This window comes from Anser brachyrhynchus (assembly GCF_964034855.1).
Source record: "Anser brachyrhynchus genome assembly, chromosome: 1".
NCBI lineage: Eukaryota > Metazoa > Chordata > Aves > Anseriformes > Anatidae > Anser > Anser brachyrhynchus.
The window spans coordinates 30,977,924-30,995,810 of record NC_137694.1 but is presented as its reverse complement, the minus strand read 5'-3'; the positions used below and the strand labels follow the sequence as shown (position 1 = coordinate 30,995,810).

The 17,887-nt window shown below is 36.6% G+C and overlaps 1 protein-coding gene across 7 annotated transcripts in view; it reads right to left on the bottom strand.

Moving 5' to 3' along the window:
* Nucleotides 1–300: 300 nt before the first annotated feature.
* Nucleotides 301–17,887, bottom strand: part of PNPLA8 (patatin like domain 8, phospholipase A2) — a 37,011-nt gene continuing 19,424 nt past the window's right edge. For 5 of the 7 annotated variants that reach the window (XM_080557303.1, XM_080557305.1, XM_080557306.1 and 2 more), the window contains exons 10-11: nucleotides 1,534–1,729; nucleotides 301–1,173 (exon numbers count right to left, since the gene is read on the bottom strand). In XM_080557303.1, the coding sequence (XP_080413429.1) occupies nucleotides 899–1,173; nucleotides 1,534–1,729 (471 nt within the window). In that variant the 3' untranslated portion in view covers nucleotides 301–898. Of the gene's footprint in view, nucleotides 1,174–1,533; nucleotides 1,730–5,405; nucleotides 5,660–7,215; nucleotides 7,426–17,887 lie in introns of those variants that run through there. The other 2 variants (XM_080557307.1, XM_080557308.1) reach the window with 2 other exon arrangements.

The following is a 17,887-nucleotide window of genomic DNA, read 5'->3' as shown; positions in this document are numbered from 1 at the left end:
GAGAATTCACATATGAAAGCTAAAAGATAAAAGGAAATGCATAATTTATTATTTCAGGTATCAACTGCTAAATTTCTCTTGCCTAGAAACCTGTGAAGTTTGGCATCCAGAACTGCAGCTTCTATAACAAGCTTCTCACTCGCATAACATTTTCAAACAGTTCACTAGTTATTTCCTGTATTCTCTGACAGGAATAGCAGCTCAAATGAAATTTGGGGGCTTGGGATTATTTTCAAAATAATGAATGAACCAATGTGAAGTCATTCCAATAAAAACAATAAGCAGCAAGTCCCCAGAATATCAGTTAATTTTGATAATTTAATATGCCATTTATAGTCATCCAAACATCTTACTGAATACGGTTATGTACAAAAACATTGGAAATAATAAAAAAGAACTTTGATGTTATCTTTCAAACATAAAAGTGCAATTAACACAGGAAAAGTGTTTTTAAGATGTTACATTTCTTTATATTAACTGGCTACGTAAGAGCCTCAACAGGTATATTGCCTACTCTAAGGCGAATGAAGATTTTATTTTTTGTTAATTTTGAACAAGCCTGGTAGTTGATGAATAAAGGCTCACTGCCACCATAATTATGGTACATACATTGAAAAATGTATAGCACAATTGTTTTCATAATTTTCAGTTTTTACCAACTTTAACAAAATTAAGTAGAACAACAGTAAGATCCCTAAAGTTCAAAAAATAATTAACACCATAAAACTTTATATCAAGTAAGTGTGCACAAAACAGCCATCCTGAACTGCTTTCACCAGAACGCTGCGGACAGCTTTCCAGAGATGTTATTTACCCACAATAAACATTCTTGCTTTACAGTACTGGATGAGTTTTTTGGAATAGGGTTTACATTTACAATCTTCCATGCATTACATATTCACAATTTGGAAAGAAAGGGAAGGCCTTCATACATGTCAGCCTTTAATCTTATCCAATCATGAAACTTCTGCAAAGTCGATTTTTCTTGTGTTAATATTTTTGCAGCTTTTTTCAGTTTTTCTTCATTTCGTTCTAAATAACGAATTCCATCTGTCTGCAGCTGATTGAGTTTCTCTTTCCGACTTTCATCCAGAGGTATGTCTTCATTCATAAGAGGGTTAAATCTGAAGTAAGTATCTGGTGGTAACAGTGCATCCAGCATGGTGTGAACTTCTGTATTTAAAACAAATGTACGAAACTGTTACATTTACAGGAGAGAGACACAGTCCTACAATCTGAACACCAAGTGCTTTGGAGTGACACAATGATTGTAAGTATGTGCTGCTTTGCTAAGTAAACATCTTTCCACAATTGCCTTATCAAAAAAAAAACAACAAAACAACACACACAAAACACAAAAAACCACCTTTCTCACTAGAATTTTGCAGACAACCCTATACATGTTTTTTTTCTCTGGACAATGTTTATCTTGTATTCTAGGACAACCTCAGTTATGATAATCAAGAATGATAATTCTAAGAATCTTAAAAAAAAAAAGTACAGTACAGTACCAATGCACCTTAAGACACTAACCTTCTGTATCAGTTGCACTGCTGATAACATTTGTGAGTTTGGCTTTCAGACTCGTGTATGTGACATTCGTCTTTCCTTCACTTTCGTAACGACCAGTACCCAGCGATATCAGACACTGCAACGGAACATTTGGCCAAAGGCACTTGCACTCGTGAACTGCCAGTGCAGAAGGATTATTTAGAAGCAAACCTCCATCCTGTAAATCAAAAATAAAGGTTTAGCATTATATATAATACATGGTCGTAAAATAAATTACAATGATAAACTAAACTAGAAATAGCATTAATATACAAAACTATTTCAGTGAAATAGGCATTGATTTCCACCTTCCGTGCAATTGTTCTGTTTGTGCTATGCAGCAGGTTTCCTGGGCTTCTGGACTCTCTCAGAGTACCTCTTAGGTTGCTGGTCAGTTCTACTGGTGTGAGTGTTGTATGGAAGAGAGATGTTCAAACAGTAGTATTCACTGGAAAATCTGAATGAAGTTATGAGTTCATCTTCTGAAGATCTTTAAGCTAAGATAGATAAGCTACTGAGAATTTTTTTAACAACCCAGAAGTCTGCATCTGAAAATGTTTATTACTACTATTACAAGGTTATATTCTGTAACAAAATCCAAACCTGCAGATCCTAAAATAAAAAATGACAAGAGCTAAGGATGCTCTATAAGCACAGTAATTACATAGGATGCTATAGCCTGGATTTAAGACTTGGAAAAATGACAGAATGGTTTAGGTTAGAAGGCACCTATTGAGATCATCTAGTCCAACCCCGCTCCTCAAGCAGGGTCAGCTGGAGCACGTTGCTGAGGGCCACGTACAGTTGGGTATTAAATCTCCACAGATGGAAACTCCAAACTTCTCCAGACAACCTGTTCCAGTATTTGACCACTCTCACAGTCTTCTTCTGTTCAGATGGAATTTAATGTATTTTAATTTATGCCATTGCCTCTTGTCCTTTCAGAGGGTACTACTGGGAAGAATAAGGCTCCCTTTAATTTGTACACATGGGTAAGACACCCTACGTAAGCCTTCTCTTCTCTAGGTTGAACGTTCCCAGCTCTCTCTGTCTCTCCTCATGTGCGAGATGCTCCAATCCCTTTGTGGTCCCACACTGAACTTGCTCCTGTATGCACATGTCTCTCTTATACTGGGGAACTGGATACAGTATGCCAGATGCAGCCTCATCAGGATGGCAAGTGAAGATCATCTCCCCTGACCTGCTGGCACCACCGTTCTTAATGCAGCCCAGGATGCTGTTGGCCTCTTTTGCCACAAGAGTGCATTCCTGGCTCACGTTCAGCTTGTCCACTGGGACCCCAAGGTCCCTCTGCACAGCTGCTTTACAACCAGTCAGTGTCAGCATGGGTTGGTGCCTGGGGCTATTCCTCCCCATATGCAGGATTGCGTTTCTCCTCTTTGAACTTCATGAGAAGTCTCCAGCCTGCTGAGATCCCTCTGAGCAGAGACACAACCATCTGGTGTACCAGTGACTCCACCCAGGTAACGTATGATCCGCAAGCTTCCTGCAGGTGCACTATGTCCCATCATCGAGGTCATTAATGAAAATGTTAAACCATACTGGCACTAGTACTGACCTCTGGGATACATCTCTAGTGACTTGCTTTCAACTGGCCTTTGTGACACAAACCCCTTGGCCTGGCCATTCAGCTCATCTGCAATCCACCTCACTGTCTACGGTGCTATGGGAAATGATGTCAAAGGCTTTTTTTTTATTGTTAAGGTAAACAATATCCACTGCTCTCCTCTTGTCCACCAAGGTAGTCACCTCATTGTAGAAGGCTATCAGGTTGGTCAATCATGAGATGCCCTTTGTACAGCCATGCTGACTACTCATGAACATGCAGAAGATTTGGGTTTCAAGATTTCTGTAGTAAGTTATAGCAGAGACCAAGATTTTTTTTAGCTATTCAAAAATCAATACAAAAAACCTCAAAATATAGAAGAGAAAGAATATGGACTACTATAAGCATTATGCAAAAGCTCCCTCAACTCCCTACGCCCTATACCTGACAACCATATTACAAGAATAGGAAAAAAAATGAATCAACTCAGCTCAATAAGAGTTTGGAATAAAAACTGTTTTGGAATCAGTGCACGCTTTACTGAAACTCCTTTTAACTACAGCTGTGCTAGATAAGTAAAAACAGGATTACTGAGCTTTGATTTTTTTTTTTAATTAAGCTTCCATTTCAAACTACAAAAAGATCTTTGAACTCCTTCTGGACTACTGTCCACTTTGCTCAAAACACTGCTAAAATGAATAGTCTTTTCAGTGCCTATTATCCTTACGTTTAAATTAGATTCCACAAAAAAAAACTAAATACAAGGATGTTTTTGTCCTTGATAAAATTCCCCATGAATCTTAATCTGAAATCTTAATACTTATCTTCGTGGTGCTTATTTTCTTTATATCCTAGATGAAGAAATGCTTACCAGATAATTTTCACTAAGTTTGTCAATATAATTTAATTAAACTTGATTTTTTCCACCATGGGAAAGATTAGTGTTATCAAAATACACGATGTAGTTAATACTAGAAAATTACTGCATTTTTGTCAATTTGACAAATAAAAGACCTAAGGAATGTATACTACACATATCAAATGTGCACTATGATGACACTACCAGCTTCATGCAACTACTTCCATACTTCAACATTCTCCAATTTAGGTTTATTGGACTGACAGTAAATATCCACTCCTAGTAATTTTTGGACACCTTTAATATAATTTCTAGCATTTATATAGATATATGTAATTTTTGGCAAGTTTTGAGTAGGACTCAATAAGGAAGGGAACTGATTTCTTTTCTTCACCTGCAAACAGATTACAATTGATAATGACCCAATCAATATCGTGTTTCAAATCAGCTTACTCTGTTAAACAAAGGTGTTCATCCTGTTGCTCTTCTGCTTACAATGATCGACTACTGAAGCAGTAAATAATGTTACTATAAACTGGACTTCTGAGGACTCAATGAAGAAAATACTGCAATAATTTATCTCAGAAAGCTTAGAACAAATTATGTCAAAGAATGAAATCTCGATGTAAAAAATATTGCACAAGTTGTAAAATTGGTTTCAGTGATCTCACATGTATGTGAATTGTAAGGAAAACTGTAAACAAACAAAAAATCCAGGTCTAAGTTTAAAAAATTGACCTTTCTGATTCTGAATAATTGTTTGCTTTCTTAATCTTCATAAAATTGCACAAAAACTCTTCCTTGAGAAATAAATTGACTATCAATATTGAATGACATTGACTATCAATATGAAAGATTACTTTCTTTAAAATTCAAAGAAATCATGACATATCTTTCTTCGTGTTCGTCCTTGGGACACTGGAATACAATTCCAAGTGATTCAGTCTGCAGTTTTGTACGTAAGATACACTGAGATTACAGGGATCTTCACGGATCTTTGCTAAGGAATTCCCCTGCGTTCAGCCTATCAATTTAATTTGAAGAACCACTGAATTTATTTGGTATCTTTATTTTTTTTCAATTCTATTTAATATTTATATAATTTTATACAAAGTGATACAAATTATTTATAACTGACCAATTAGAATGTTTCTATTTTAAGTGCTTAGCTTTTTAAAGATATATTAACCACAGTGCAGTGTAACCAAGAGACTGAATGGCTGCTAGTAGTATGCAACATCCCTTGAATAACACAATAGCTTCCTCTTCCATTATTACTTTCTATGAGCTTTCTTGCCACTTTGAAAAGTTTCATACAATTAAACAGCTGGAGATAAATGATAAAATAAATTGGCCTTGTTTATTTTATCTATAGGTACAGAGATGCCTGTTGGCCAAAATCTGATTCTTGTCTCTATTTCCAGAAGGACGTCATTCAGTTTATGGGTCCATTCCATTTCAAATGCTATACTTTCTTGGTACAATCTCTCATCTTTAATCCACCTATTTTTCAAGCTCAGATTTAAGTGTTCCACTTAGTAGGAGGGAAGAACTAGGATCTACACAACATGCTTCTGCAGCAGGGAGGAATGACAAACCAAACATGGTAATCCAGAAGGAAGAAGTTTCACCGAGGCATTTAAATGTATTGATGAAGGACATGGACAGAAGGACAACCATGGCTGGGGAATGTACAAACCAAACATTAGTAAAATACTTTGTAGGAAAAACAACAAACTAGGTAGTTGTGATGTGCTATGGGGAAAAAGTATGATATCACTGAAAAGATATGGGAAACTAGGTATCGTAGTGACAAGCTGCACTCAGTACTTCATGTAATGGCAACTTGGATGTGCCTGAGTTTTCACAAATAAAACTATTTACAAAATAATGCGTTTTACAATGTTTGAAAGTATGGTGATTAACAAATGTTGATATTAGCAAGACATGCAAAATGCACTGTGACAGAATGCAGCCTTCAAAGTGTATGAAAATTCTTGTATGCCTCGTGTCCATTATCTATTTTAATTAAACATTTTCACAACGTTATCTATAATGGAAGAGCAAACATATAATGGATCCATGCTAGGATAGCACAATTCTGCTCTCCCAAAGCCTTCATATAAACAAAATAAAGTAAATAAAAAAGCGTTTTTATACCACATATAGCATCACAAAAATCTTGTTGACATAAAGTGATAGTTCAAATTACACTATAAGCTTCAGATGCGATTCCAGTTCTAGAAAGCAATGCTTTGTGTGGCCCTAAACCTTTTCGCTTCCTAATAAATTCAGTTCCTTTTTGACAGACTAAAGCATTTCCAAGTACTGTGGTGCCCCTTTTATCTACATTACTAGATAAGAGCCATACTACAGCAGTAATCTGTGTACATATAGAAAAAACAATATGAATGGTTTATTAGACATAATACTATATTATCAACACACATTTGCATGCATGAATACTGATGACATATTAGGTTAAAAGCATAACCAGTAGGTCGAGTGAAGTGGTTATTCCCTTTTATTGAGTACTCAGGGGGTCACACTGGGAATATCGTGCCCAGTTTTAGACACCCACTTATGAGATACTGAGAAACTGGAATGCGGAGAGTAAAGAACCACTAAGATGTTTTGGGGGCTGAACATGAAAAGTGAGAAGATTTTGGTTTGCTCAGCCTGGAAAAAGAGAAAGCCAAGAAAGAGTCTAATCAGTCTTTTACTATTGAAGGGGGAGGAACATGCAGCCAGACTCTTTTTAATAAGTGCAGAACAGAGTGCAGATAGAGAAAGCCGTACAATCTCCATTCTTGGATACTTTTGAAATTCAGCTGGGTGAGGCCCTGCCCTGAGAAAGCTGCCCTAACTTTGAAGTTTACCTGCTTTGGAACAGGAGGCTGGACAAAACCACCTCCTGAGGCCTCAACCTCTTTCGATTTTTCCTGAAGTTCTACTCTTCTTGAAGAAATAGTACATGAAGCATTGTAAAGGCATGTTATTTTAGCTGTAAAATGAACCCATTTTAAAAGCCATTCTTACAAGAAATGGAACTTTGTCAGTACCATCAGAAGTCTTATAAAAACAATATATATGCAAATATGCTTTTTCCACTTGCTGCTCTTAGTTTGGAAATGAACCGAAACTTATAGGAACTCTTTAAATGACTGAAGTGCTGACCGACATCCACAAAAATGTGCAATTATCTGAAGTTCTGACTATGTGCTAGGCAAACAGCCAGAGTAGAGCAGTGCCTCACTGTTTGTTCTCCCATTCTTAGATCGTTTGTCCTTGACTACGTTTCACCGTCTTCTCTCGTTTCATTAGTTCTCAGTGTAATTGCAATCTTTTTCACTTCCCAGACATACATGAGTCACCCCTTTCCTTTGTGTTCTGTGCTGCTGCGGTCAGTGCGCTGGCATCTCCTGTCCACTTCTCCATATTCTGAACTCTGCAAAACCAATCCACACTTAAGGCAACTTCATTTGCTGGCAGCACACTGAGCACAAAGCGCCAGAGTAGGAATGTCACTGCAAGCAAGTGCTGAAGAAGAGTTTATAACTTTCCTAATGACAGTTAACAGTAGAGAAGGCTTTAAAAAAAATCCAGTAAAAATAATTGAGGAATTTAAGAATCAAATCTTAAAACAGAGACACGTATAAACAAGCTTGCTTGTGATAGCAAAGCAATAAAGTCACTCAGACATTACTTTCAGTCTTTTGCCAAAGGCTTTCCAAGTGGCAAACATACAATTATTATGCTTTACTCAACCTTTTATCAAGTAATTCCTAACTGAAGTTTATGAAATGTTCTCCCCTCCCCATACAGATTTTTCTAGAACTTTCCCAATGCAACTGTAACCTTATTTTTAGGGACTAGTGTTGGTTGGCTAGAGTCTAAAGCTGTAGCTAATATTTTCTACAAGTGTATTTAAAGTTACAAAATAGTCAGGGAAAGCTCCCTCGTCATTTGTCTACCAGATCAAATTATTTAAAGTCCCCCGAATTCTCTTTTTGTAGGCACATGCTCCAATGAAATCTCTTTACTGAAAATACATGGCTTACACAGTTCTAGTGATAAAGAAAAGCCTGGTTAAATATTGTCAATTTTTCCTTCTTTATTTCATAATCAGAAGGAAGACACCAGGAGGTCTCAAAGAAAGCAAGTGCTGCAGACCACCTGGAGCCTGGTAACACAGAACCTGCTGAAAGTCCTGTCCCATATAAGTAGGTATGGTGAAAGCACACAAAATCACCACTCAGATATTTATCTCAGTAATTTAAAACCAGTTATTAAACTGATGTTAAACAAAAATCGGTTTGAACCACACTTTACTATGGACTTTAACTGAAATTCAGAATACACCATACGCTCAAAAGCTATCATTACATTTCTTAATTGTGTCAGATTCAAGTTGTGCCTTGTAATTGCTCCCTGTAACATCCTGTGTGCTGAAGTTTCACTTAAGTGATGTTAAGCTTTGTGGAGAAAATAATTTAGCATTGGGTGAAGGATATATGACTTAGGAAAGCCAAGTCTGATATTTGGAAGCCGAGTTTGTTGGCTCCATAGTAACCATTTCACCTCACTGCCTATGCAGACATGCTTTGCATTTTAGTTCACTTTTACAGACTTGCTCTGTTGTTTACTTTCATTGTATTTGTGGAAGAAGTGGAGACAGAATTAGTACAAAGCTACCAGAGGCTAAGACAAGACAGGCTGAGATTCTGAACAGACTTTTTTCAAATTTTTTTCAAAAAAGTGTTTTTCAAATTCCACGTTTAAAATCAACATAATCATGAACAGACACGGATTAAGGCTAGGGCTTATCGTTTCAAATGAGGAGTTTGAAGAGTCTGCACTTTTGCAAGTGATTACTTGGTTGAAAAATTAAAATACTTATTCCAAAAACATTTACTAGAGTTTCCATAGATAAAAAGGTATGTCTTGCCGAGTCAAAAGCAAATTCAATATGTTTACAGGAGTAGCAGCAAATGTTCTCAGAGTAGAAAACAGGAGGGTTGTTTGACTACTTGTACAATCTCCCATACCGGTATCTTCAAGATTCAGATCCCAGTCAGTCCTCTGATTGCACTGGGCTCCCAGCGCTGGCATGATACTATTTGTATATTCACACAGAGAGCGTCATGGCTTGCTCAGCCAAACGTCACTGGGCTACCAAATTACAGTTCTTAATACATACATTGTGAAAAAGGAGAGAGTGTGTATTCAGATTTAACTGGACAATAAGCCAGCTCCCATAGCGTTCAGTACAAGTATACTCTCCTCAGTACAAAAGTTAACGTTTAACAAACCAGGGTAATCATGTAATCTAATATTTCAAACTTTTTTTTGTATTATGGCTTTCCTTTTGTGAGTAATCAGTCAGGGCACTACTAAGGATGACTCCCAGCAAGCACAGGAAATCTTTATGTCCCTGCACAAACTATTTTGACCCTATAAGATATTGTTACAAGCAGTAAAGAGTGCATTAGTAGAACTGTTTCCTCTCTATTGGTAGCAATGGGAGGCAGTGCCAATATTCCTAACACATCTCTAAAAGGTACGGTGTACCAGAACAATTTGGTTTAGCTTCCTTCTAATGGTGGGTCTGATTTAATTTCATGCTTGAAAGATGAGTGAGAAAACTTTTTTAAAATAAATCAGATTATCTCCTGTACAGCATACAATGACGTACAGTTAGCTCTTTATACAAATGCCTCATGCACTTTAAGAAAAGCCACCCTTGCCTCACAGCCATGCTAACAGAGATGTCACTGGGCCATCTATGTACAATTTATAACGTCTTCTGTGCAATGCTGCTTCCTAACAGAGGCCTTGCTTGGTGACAGAGGTTTAATGCACTCCTCTTACACACCAAATTTTTAACTATTACAGAATGAACAGATGTCATTACTTAAGAAGAGGCAGAGATGTTCCCTTAAGTTTCCTCAAATGTCTTCTGGTCATTACTCTATAAGGCTATCAAATTTTTTTTTTCCCCAGACCCTAGAAAAACTAATGCTCAAACAACTGCTCCAGTGGCGACTGGGAAACCGATTCCACTTGAACTGGCTAATAGCAAAAGTCTTTAGAAGGTGCTCGTACAGAAAATTAAAATTAAACACATTTGCATTTATATTGTTAAATGGCACTAATATTACTCCTGTCTTTGACAATTAAAAAGAATTTAAAAGCTGTATTTGTACTTCTGCTACATCAGTTGTAAAAAAGAACACCCTACGCTGAGAGATCACATTACATAAAAGATAAAAATATCTAGTAAAGATTGAAAGTTTATTGAAAAGGTTACTGTTCGCCCATACCGTACTTACTTTTCTAAAAATTAGCAGTGCCATAGCATACTGTTTGTATACACACAAATGTCATGCTAAACGCTTCTGAGAGCTACCAGCACTATTGCCATCACTAAACATTTAGTAATGTATCTTAGGTTTTTTTCCCCCTACACTACCCATGTTTGCTCTTGACATTTCTTTAGAATGAATGGTTGGCTGCGGAAGACTAGGTGATTATCTTAAATTATTAACTCATCCCAGCTAGTCATTAATTCACAGAAAGTGACCAGCTGTTCTGAAGACATTATTGAATTAATGTTTTTATGTCAGATAAAGAAAATGTACTTGCATTGTACTGATGAAGATTTATTAGATATTGGCAGACATCATGAAAAAAATAAAATATAGTCAGATATTTCATTAAAAGCATAAGCCACGTACCACATTTAATTACACTAATTTAGCAATGTCACTAGGATAGTACGTATTTAAACTGGTTCCCAAACAATGAACAAGAGAGGATTACAGACTGCAACCCAAGAAAAAAAAATAAGCTGGCCTGTGGTTGAATCCATACTAGCCCTAAACACATACCCCAGCTTGAGAAGCACAGGCAGTGTTCAAGATGAGTTTTGCCTTTCATATTGTAATACCCAACTGAAATTGGGCTTCCCATATATTTTTTTTTTATTTAACAGAAATCTATGCAAGATATCTGAATCATTTAATATAATTTTATTCTTTATTTGTTGACTCAGACATTAGATTTCATTGCAATTGGAACAAAGCAGGTTGATAACTAAAGGATTTGATCTTAAAATGGACAAAACTTGAGAAAAAAGAACTAATTATTGCAGATAATTGCCATGAAGGGTTGGGATTTGGATATGAACTAGTTAGTATTTGCAGCCCCAACGAGGTAGAGAGGGGAGAAAGAACTGAAGGAAAGGTTCTGCACCCAAACAGAAAAATAACTCTTGAATAACAGAATCGTATCACACAGAAAACCTGTGGAGAGGGGAAAAAAAAGTACTGAGGGTCAGAAAATGAAAAGGAACGAAAGATTAATTTGTTAGAACTCATAAAAACATTAAGAATTTTTTATGAGTAATCTAAAGACAGAACAGGGAACAACTTAAAAGTGCCTATAGCTCATGCTATGTTGAGTTATTTCAGCTGTTCTTTTCTTCATATGTTTTTATAGAGATAGGCACATTGCAGAGGTTGGACAATGGTTGCAAGGGTCGCTTTCCTTCCCTGTTCTGTGGTAGTATTATGTTCATTACTAATGAAGAGATGATACCATCCTTTTTTAAATAAAGTTTTTTGCAGCTAAACAACACTTTCCTGAGTCCTGTAGGAATTCATTCTCTAAATTAAACACATGCCTGGATGATGAAATATACCATGGATTTATTGAAGGCTTGATACCAAAATTGAATCAGAATTTTTAGATGAAGAAAGTCTGGATTTATCAAGCACCTTACATACCAGACCACTGGAAAGTGATTAAAGAGACTACAGTGGAGAATAACCAGATGGGACAAGAGTCTATGTGAGTGAGGAACTCTTCGGTTGGGGACTGCTTTCTATCAGAAGTACTAGAAGGCTGGTCTGGGTCTCATCCTCTTCACCGTTTTCTCAGAAGTACGTAACTACTAATCAAGTCTGCTACTACAAAGTTAGAGGCTTTGTAAATACAAAGACTTTGGAATAAATACTGAATGACTCTGATGCCTAGGAAAACCCAAATGAGATGACACATGACAAAAGTGCTCATAAACACAAAGCTGTGATCTTCAGAACTAAGCTGGGTTCAGACCAAGAATGAGAAAGATCAGGGTAGAGCACCATATCACAATCATTTAAACCACCTACACGAGGTAGCTGTTGAAAAGGCAACTGTAATTCTACGCTCTATCTTCCTTTGAAAAAAAGGAATTTAATGACACAGCTAAAACATCATCTAGAATACAGTGTTCCAGCTGATCAAATTTGCTTCTCTGAATTTTGCTTCTAATTTAGAAATGCTAATTTTGAATCTGGTGTATCATTCCGCTTTCCACAGTATGTCTTAGGTCATGCCAAAACACACTGAATAGTCCAGTTTCAAGAAACATTACCCAAACTGCAGCAGGTGCAATGAAGGACTATTAGAATGATCAAGGGAACACAGAGCCTATTTTGCAAGACTGAGACAGCTTGGCATAGACAGACTAGCAAAATAAAAAAAAAGGATAAGAGTACTTTCCATATACACATCAGAAGTGTAAATACTACTAAAAGAACAGTAAATTAAACTGGAAAACAGTACTGGCACAAGGAGAACTTGTGTACACTTGCTATGAACAGAGTGAAAACCAGAATTTTTCTGGCCATTAAAAGATGAAGAAATATCCTTCTCTAAATAACCTTCTACTAGGGCAGCAACAGCAAAGACCGCTTTACATGTTTATGAACTACAGTCATCAAACGCAGTCCATATACTTGGCGACTATGACAGAGGACTGGATTTGACCCAAGGGAAACTTGTTTTCTTCTATGCTCTTATCTTTTTCCCCTCCTGAGGAAATGCCAACTGAAATAAATCTAAAGGGTTCTGCAGCCCCAAATCTAAAATATATGTGCTACTAAAACCAGCAATGCATATATATATACCCAGTAAAACAAAAATTGGAAGATAAACAATCTTTGAAGAGATCTCCAACCTGTTTGAGATTTTCAAAATTAGCACTACAGATAATCCTTGCAATGGAAGAGAAACTCAGCACAGGAAATAGGGCTTAGGGTACCCCACTCAACTAACGTAAGGGGACTTGGTATTAACCAACTTCATGCATATTTTCTATACATGTTAAAAATTATTAACATCACCGTGGTAGGACCTGCATCCATGACAATCAGAGGGCAGTCTCCCAAACTATGCTATGGACGGCAAATTAGAGTGCATGGCAAGTGGCAAAGCATGAAGTGATTGCCTGCAATACGCATCAGACTGCCATATATCATAAACAAGCTTTCCTTAAGGGGAGAAGTTATCGTGTATGAAGAATAACACTACCTTATTAGGCTTTCCTTTGCAATGACTATCAGGAGGCTATTTCAGACGGAAATATGCCCCCCTTCAAGTCAGCATTAGATGAATATTCAGCCTGACAAAGTAAAAATTACAAGCGATAAAAGAACTGACAGCAAGTTGTCCGTATGATCTCCTAAGAAACGATGGTCAGCAGCATCAGAACTAGCGAGGAGCACCCTACATTGACTGGACAAATTTCTGAATTGACTCAGCTCTTACTATTCCATTGTACCAGTCTCCTGATTTTACAAGGTTTATGTACAGTGAATATTAGCTGGTAAACTGTGTCAGTAAAGGTATATACACTCGGGAGTCTAAACAAAAATATTTAAATATAATACAACTTCTTTGGAAGTGACTGTCTTTTCTTTAATAAGCCCTCTGAAAATTACATTTACAATAACAAAGTATCACTGAACCATGGTAGAAAAAAATTACAATGCTTCCAAGTTAAATGCCTACACGAAATACCCTCTCAATTTTGTTTCACTAAACAAATCTTCCAAAACCAAGCCACTTAGCAAGTCCCTGCAGGGAATCCTGCAGGGAGTCTGCTCTGCAGAGTAACACTGGCACAGTAAACAGCATTTTCATGAAGGCTGGTAAACCGCATCATCAGCATCCACCCTAAGAACTGATAACCAACCCTACAGAATCTGTAAGAGAAAAAGAATTGCATGTATCCATGTAGCTAACGCATTCCAGTAAATTCCTCTTCCTTAACCAGTAGGAGGTATTACCTCAAAGGCTGTAGGAAAATGTGTATGGCAACAAGTAGACAGAGAAACAAAGAAATACTTGTTTCTATCATTGTGAGAACAAGATACACCTATTAAACCACAGTCTGTATAAGCTCTGGTGCATACTGATCACCGTGGCATATCCTAAGAATGAAAAGAACTCCAATGTGACCTATATTCTATGTCTTCTTAGAGCCTGGGAAGCACCCTTGAATCTAATTTTAAAAGCCACCATGTAAAACCAATTAGGGCAGGATCCACTAAGTAAATCACTTTTGAAGCCTCTCCCGTAACAAGCTACAAAGATGAAATGGCTTGGCAGATTTACCATCTCATAAAAGGAGGGGAAAAGATGAAAAAATACAGCTTCTTATTTTTCAGACAAGGTGAAACTTGAAATTTTAGTTACATGTTATTGTATTGTGTGCGTGTATATATATATTTATTTATAGGTCATATTCTCACCATATGTACTGTTACCCTTACACTAAAGCTCCACTAACAGACTAGCTGCCAATTTTTTAACCACTTCAGTATTTGATTTGCTCCAAGGTCAGAAAACATGGTTATTTGAACACTACTGTAAGTCAACACCAGCATTTCATTAAATGGAATTGTATTGCAGCAATGAAATCATGGGAAAGCACCAAGAAAAAGTCGTTTGTGTTAAACTGAGTATATTTTATTTTTAGAAAAATACATGGCTTTGTTAAATTCCTCTCCCTCCTCCTCATTGCCCTTTTAATTAATCCTGCGGTGCAAATTTAGTTTTTGCTGTAAAACCAAGTAAATGAAGTGTGCATAATGATTTTGTTAAATCTTAAAACTGCTCTATTAATTAATTGGCAATTTGCTCAGCATACCACACTGTCTACTGAAGTGACATTATTGAACAGCTAAAAAGGAAATGCTTTTTACACTACAGAAGAAAAGAGGAATCTAAGAAATATCATCCCTCTGTGAGAAGTAGGGAAAAAAATGACTGGTTTTAATGGGACTGGGGAGAGGTTAAGACTCCCTCAATACTTCCTAAGTAGATTTTAATATAAAAAAGCTGACATGTGGCAATACAGTTTCAATACTGTGACATCATGACTTGGTCTCTCTTGACTTGCACGGTTTCTGGAGAAGCATGTTACAGGGATTAAATCCCTTTGAATACTAATGTGTTCCTCTTTTGAACCACAAAGAATATTAATCCTCCTCCCCTCATCTACCAACAGCTGCACTGTTTTTCCTTCTTGACAGGGTGGAACAAGATAGCATGGCACGATTGACCTGAATGTAAATATTGCTATTTGTTTTCTGAACTGCTTAATTTTGTGGAAATTTGACTAACCTGCCATCAGGTTATCAGCAGGACGAACAAGAAGAGAAGGTTTAGGCACCTAGAAATGTATTTCTTAACAATTAGATCCAAACAATTATAGAAATAATTAGCTTATTAATAAATTAATGCAGTACAATTCTCTCAAACATTGAGAGTGGCTAACACAGGAAGTCAGACTGGAATGTTCCCAGAGAAAGGCCATGCATGTGCGTACACAAATACGCATGCATGTATAAATATACATAGGTATGGAAATGTCAGTGTTAAAGTGAACAGCCACAGTTCAGCCCAGGCATGATTCCAGCATATATGGCTGGTTATTCAGTCTTAAGGATTTTATGCATCTCAACCCTACACAATTCTTAGGCATCTTCTTCGTGCAGTTTCAGGAAGGACACCAATTTCAACAAAGGCTAGGTAACAAAAGAGATTATGCAGACTGACCATAAAAAAATCCACTAAGTTCCCATTATCAAAATAAGTATTTTCATACATTTGAAGAGTCCTAAGTCAGGTCAACTGCCACAGTGCCTTTCATTCAGATATAAACGTACAACTGAGTGATAAATTAATACAAAGCCTGGCTTCCAAATAAAATCCTTTAGGGTCCCAAACTTCAAAATAAGAAACAAATCCCATCATATTTACCATTTTGATTTTTCACAGACATTTACCAGTACTTCTACCTTTCTCTATTCTTTGAAAGATGTAGGAATATCAACATTGCAGAAGTAGATTATATATAGGTTAATAAGGAACTATCATAGTTTATGTTCAGAAGAGATTACATTGATGACTTAATACAAGTTTCCAATCCATTAAAAAATCCACCAAAGTACCATCACCTTTCTGATACCATAGTACAGCATTGAATCCTCTGGCATACAATTAATGCGCACTATGCTGATGCACTTTACAAAAGTCATGGTACCATTGAGAATGCCTAACGATGGTATGCTTCCTTTATTTCTGCAGTTCAAAAAAAGTATTTCCACATAAACTATAGAATTTAGCATCATACACAGTCTAGCCAAAGAACTTAACATGACTATAACAATGCACTTTTGCAATAATGATGCATAACAAAAATCTAATAGTTATATGAACTACAACCCAGGATTGAGTTATTAACATACTTTAAAAATTCTAAACCTGAAATATTACTAACAAAGCCACTTTGGCTAAATACTGCCTGTATTGGCTAAATACTGACTGTATTTAGGACTCCATTAAAATATATTTATGCATACATACTGTTTTCAATTCATCTTGTGTACTTATTAGAGATAAAACCCTTGGTTACCTTACATTTTCTACTGAGGTACCATTACATCCAAGCACGTAAGTGTAACAGTCTGCTAAAGGCATGGAAGCTCTTCCCCAAGGGCTAAAACGAGGTAATTCAAGGTAGCTTGATTGTGCACTGGTGGAATTGAAATCTGAGATACAAATCAGCACACGAACTGTTATGTTATGTAGCATTTGTAATATAGCACCTTGCTAGCCTGTCCCCCATTAAAAAACAAGCACATCCCATGTGCTAAGAAAAATGCAATCTGAGGAAACAAAGCCAGGAAGGCATGGAAGTTGACATCCTTTGGACTCTACAAGAATACAAAAGCATTAAAATTTCATGCTTGGGTGGAAGACAGATCTCTCAGATGATACTAGATAGAAAATTTAGCATATAGTTGTACTACAGTAAGTGGTTTTAATACTGAAAACATACTCAGTTCTCTATAGCTTACAAAGGTCAGCACCTCAAGAAGAATACAAAACCTATAGCCTTGGGAACTCATAGGTGTGAATTCTGTAGAATTAATCTAACCACATCCTAAGCCCTTGTTCTCTAGCAATTAAAATACATCAAGTAGCATTTTAACAAAAGAACATCGAGTTTGTGAAACAGTGTTGATAAGACGATATGGAATGGCTTGGCCAAAGAATCTTGAGTAAGAAAAAGTGAACTAGATGTCATTCTACCTCTGTGTATCTAAGAATACTGTACCTGACCTCTACTAACATTAATCATAACTTCATGTTCTCTGGTCTAGTAAATTGGACATAAAGTGAATACAGATGGTATCAAATATCCACTTTACTGCATTTCACACAAGTCTGGCAATTCAAAAACAATATTAAAACAAGTAATTGTCTAAGCACTCTGTAAAAATTAAACAACATACTATTTAGCTATTCTTCATATAGAAGCACACACAAACTTTGATGTGCTCTCAATTCAAGGGAAGAGGGAGCGAAAGGGTGAGAAGAGGAAGAAAAGTGCCTCACATAGCTTAACCCTGACCCATTCCAGCAGTTAAGGAGCAGCTTGGAACAACTCCAAAGACTCCCTTTCTAGCAGCTCCCTTTCTAGTTCTGCTTGGACAGATGGAAGATAACTATGTTTCGGGGTTTCAAACAGAATATCTGTGTGAGACTCCCTATTTAGCTTTACAAAAATGAAA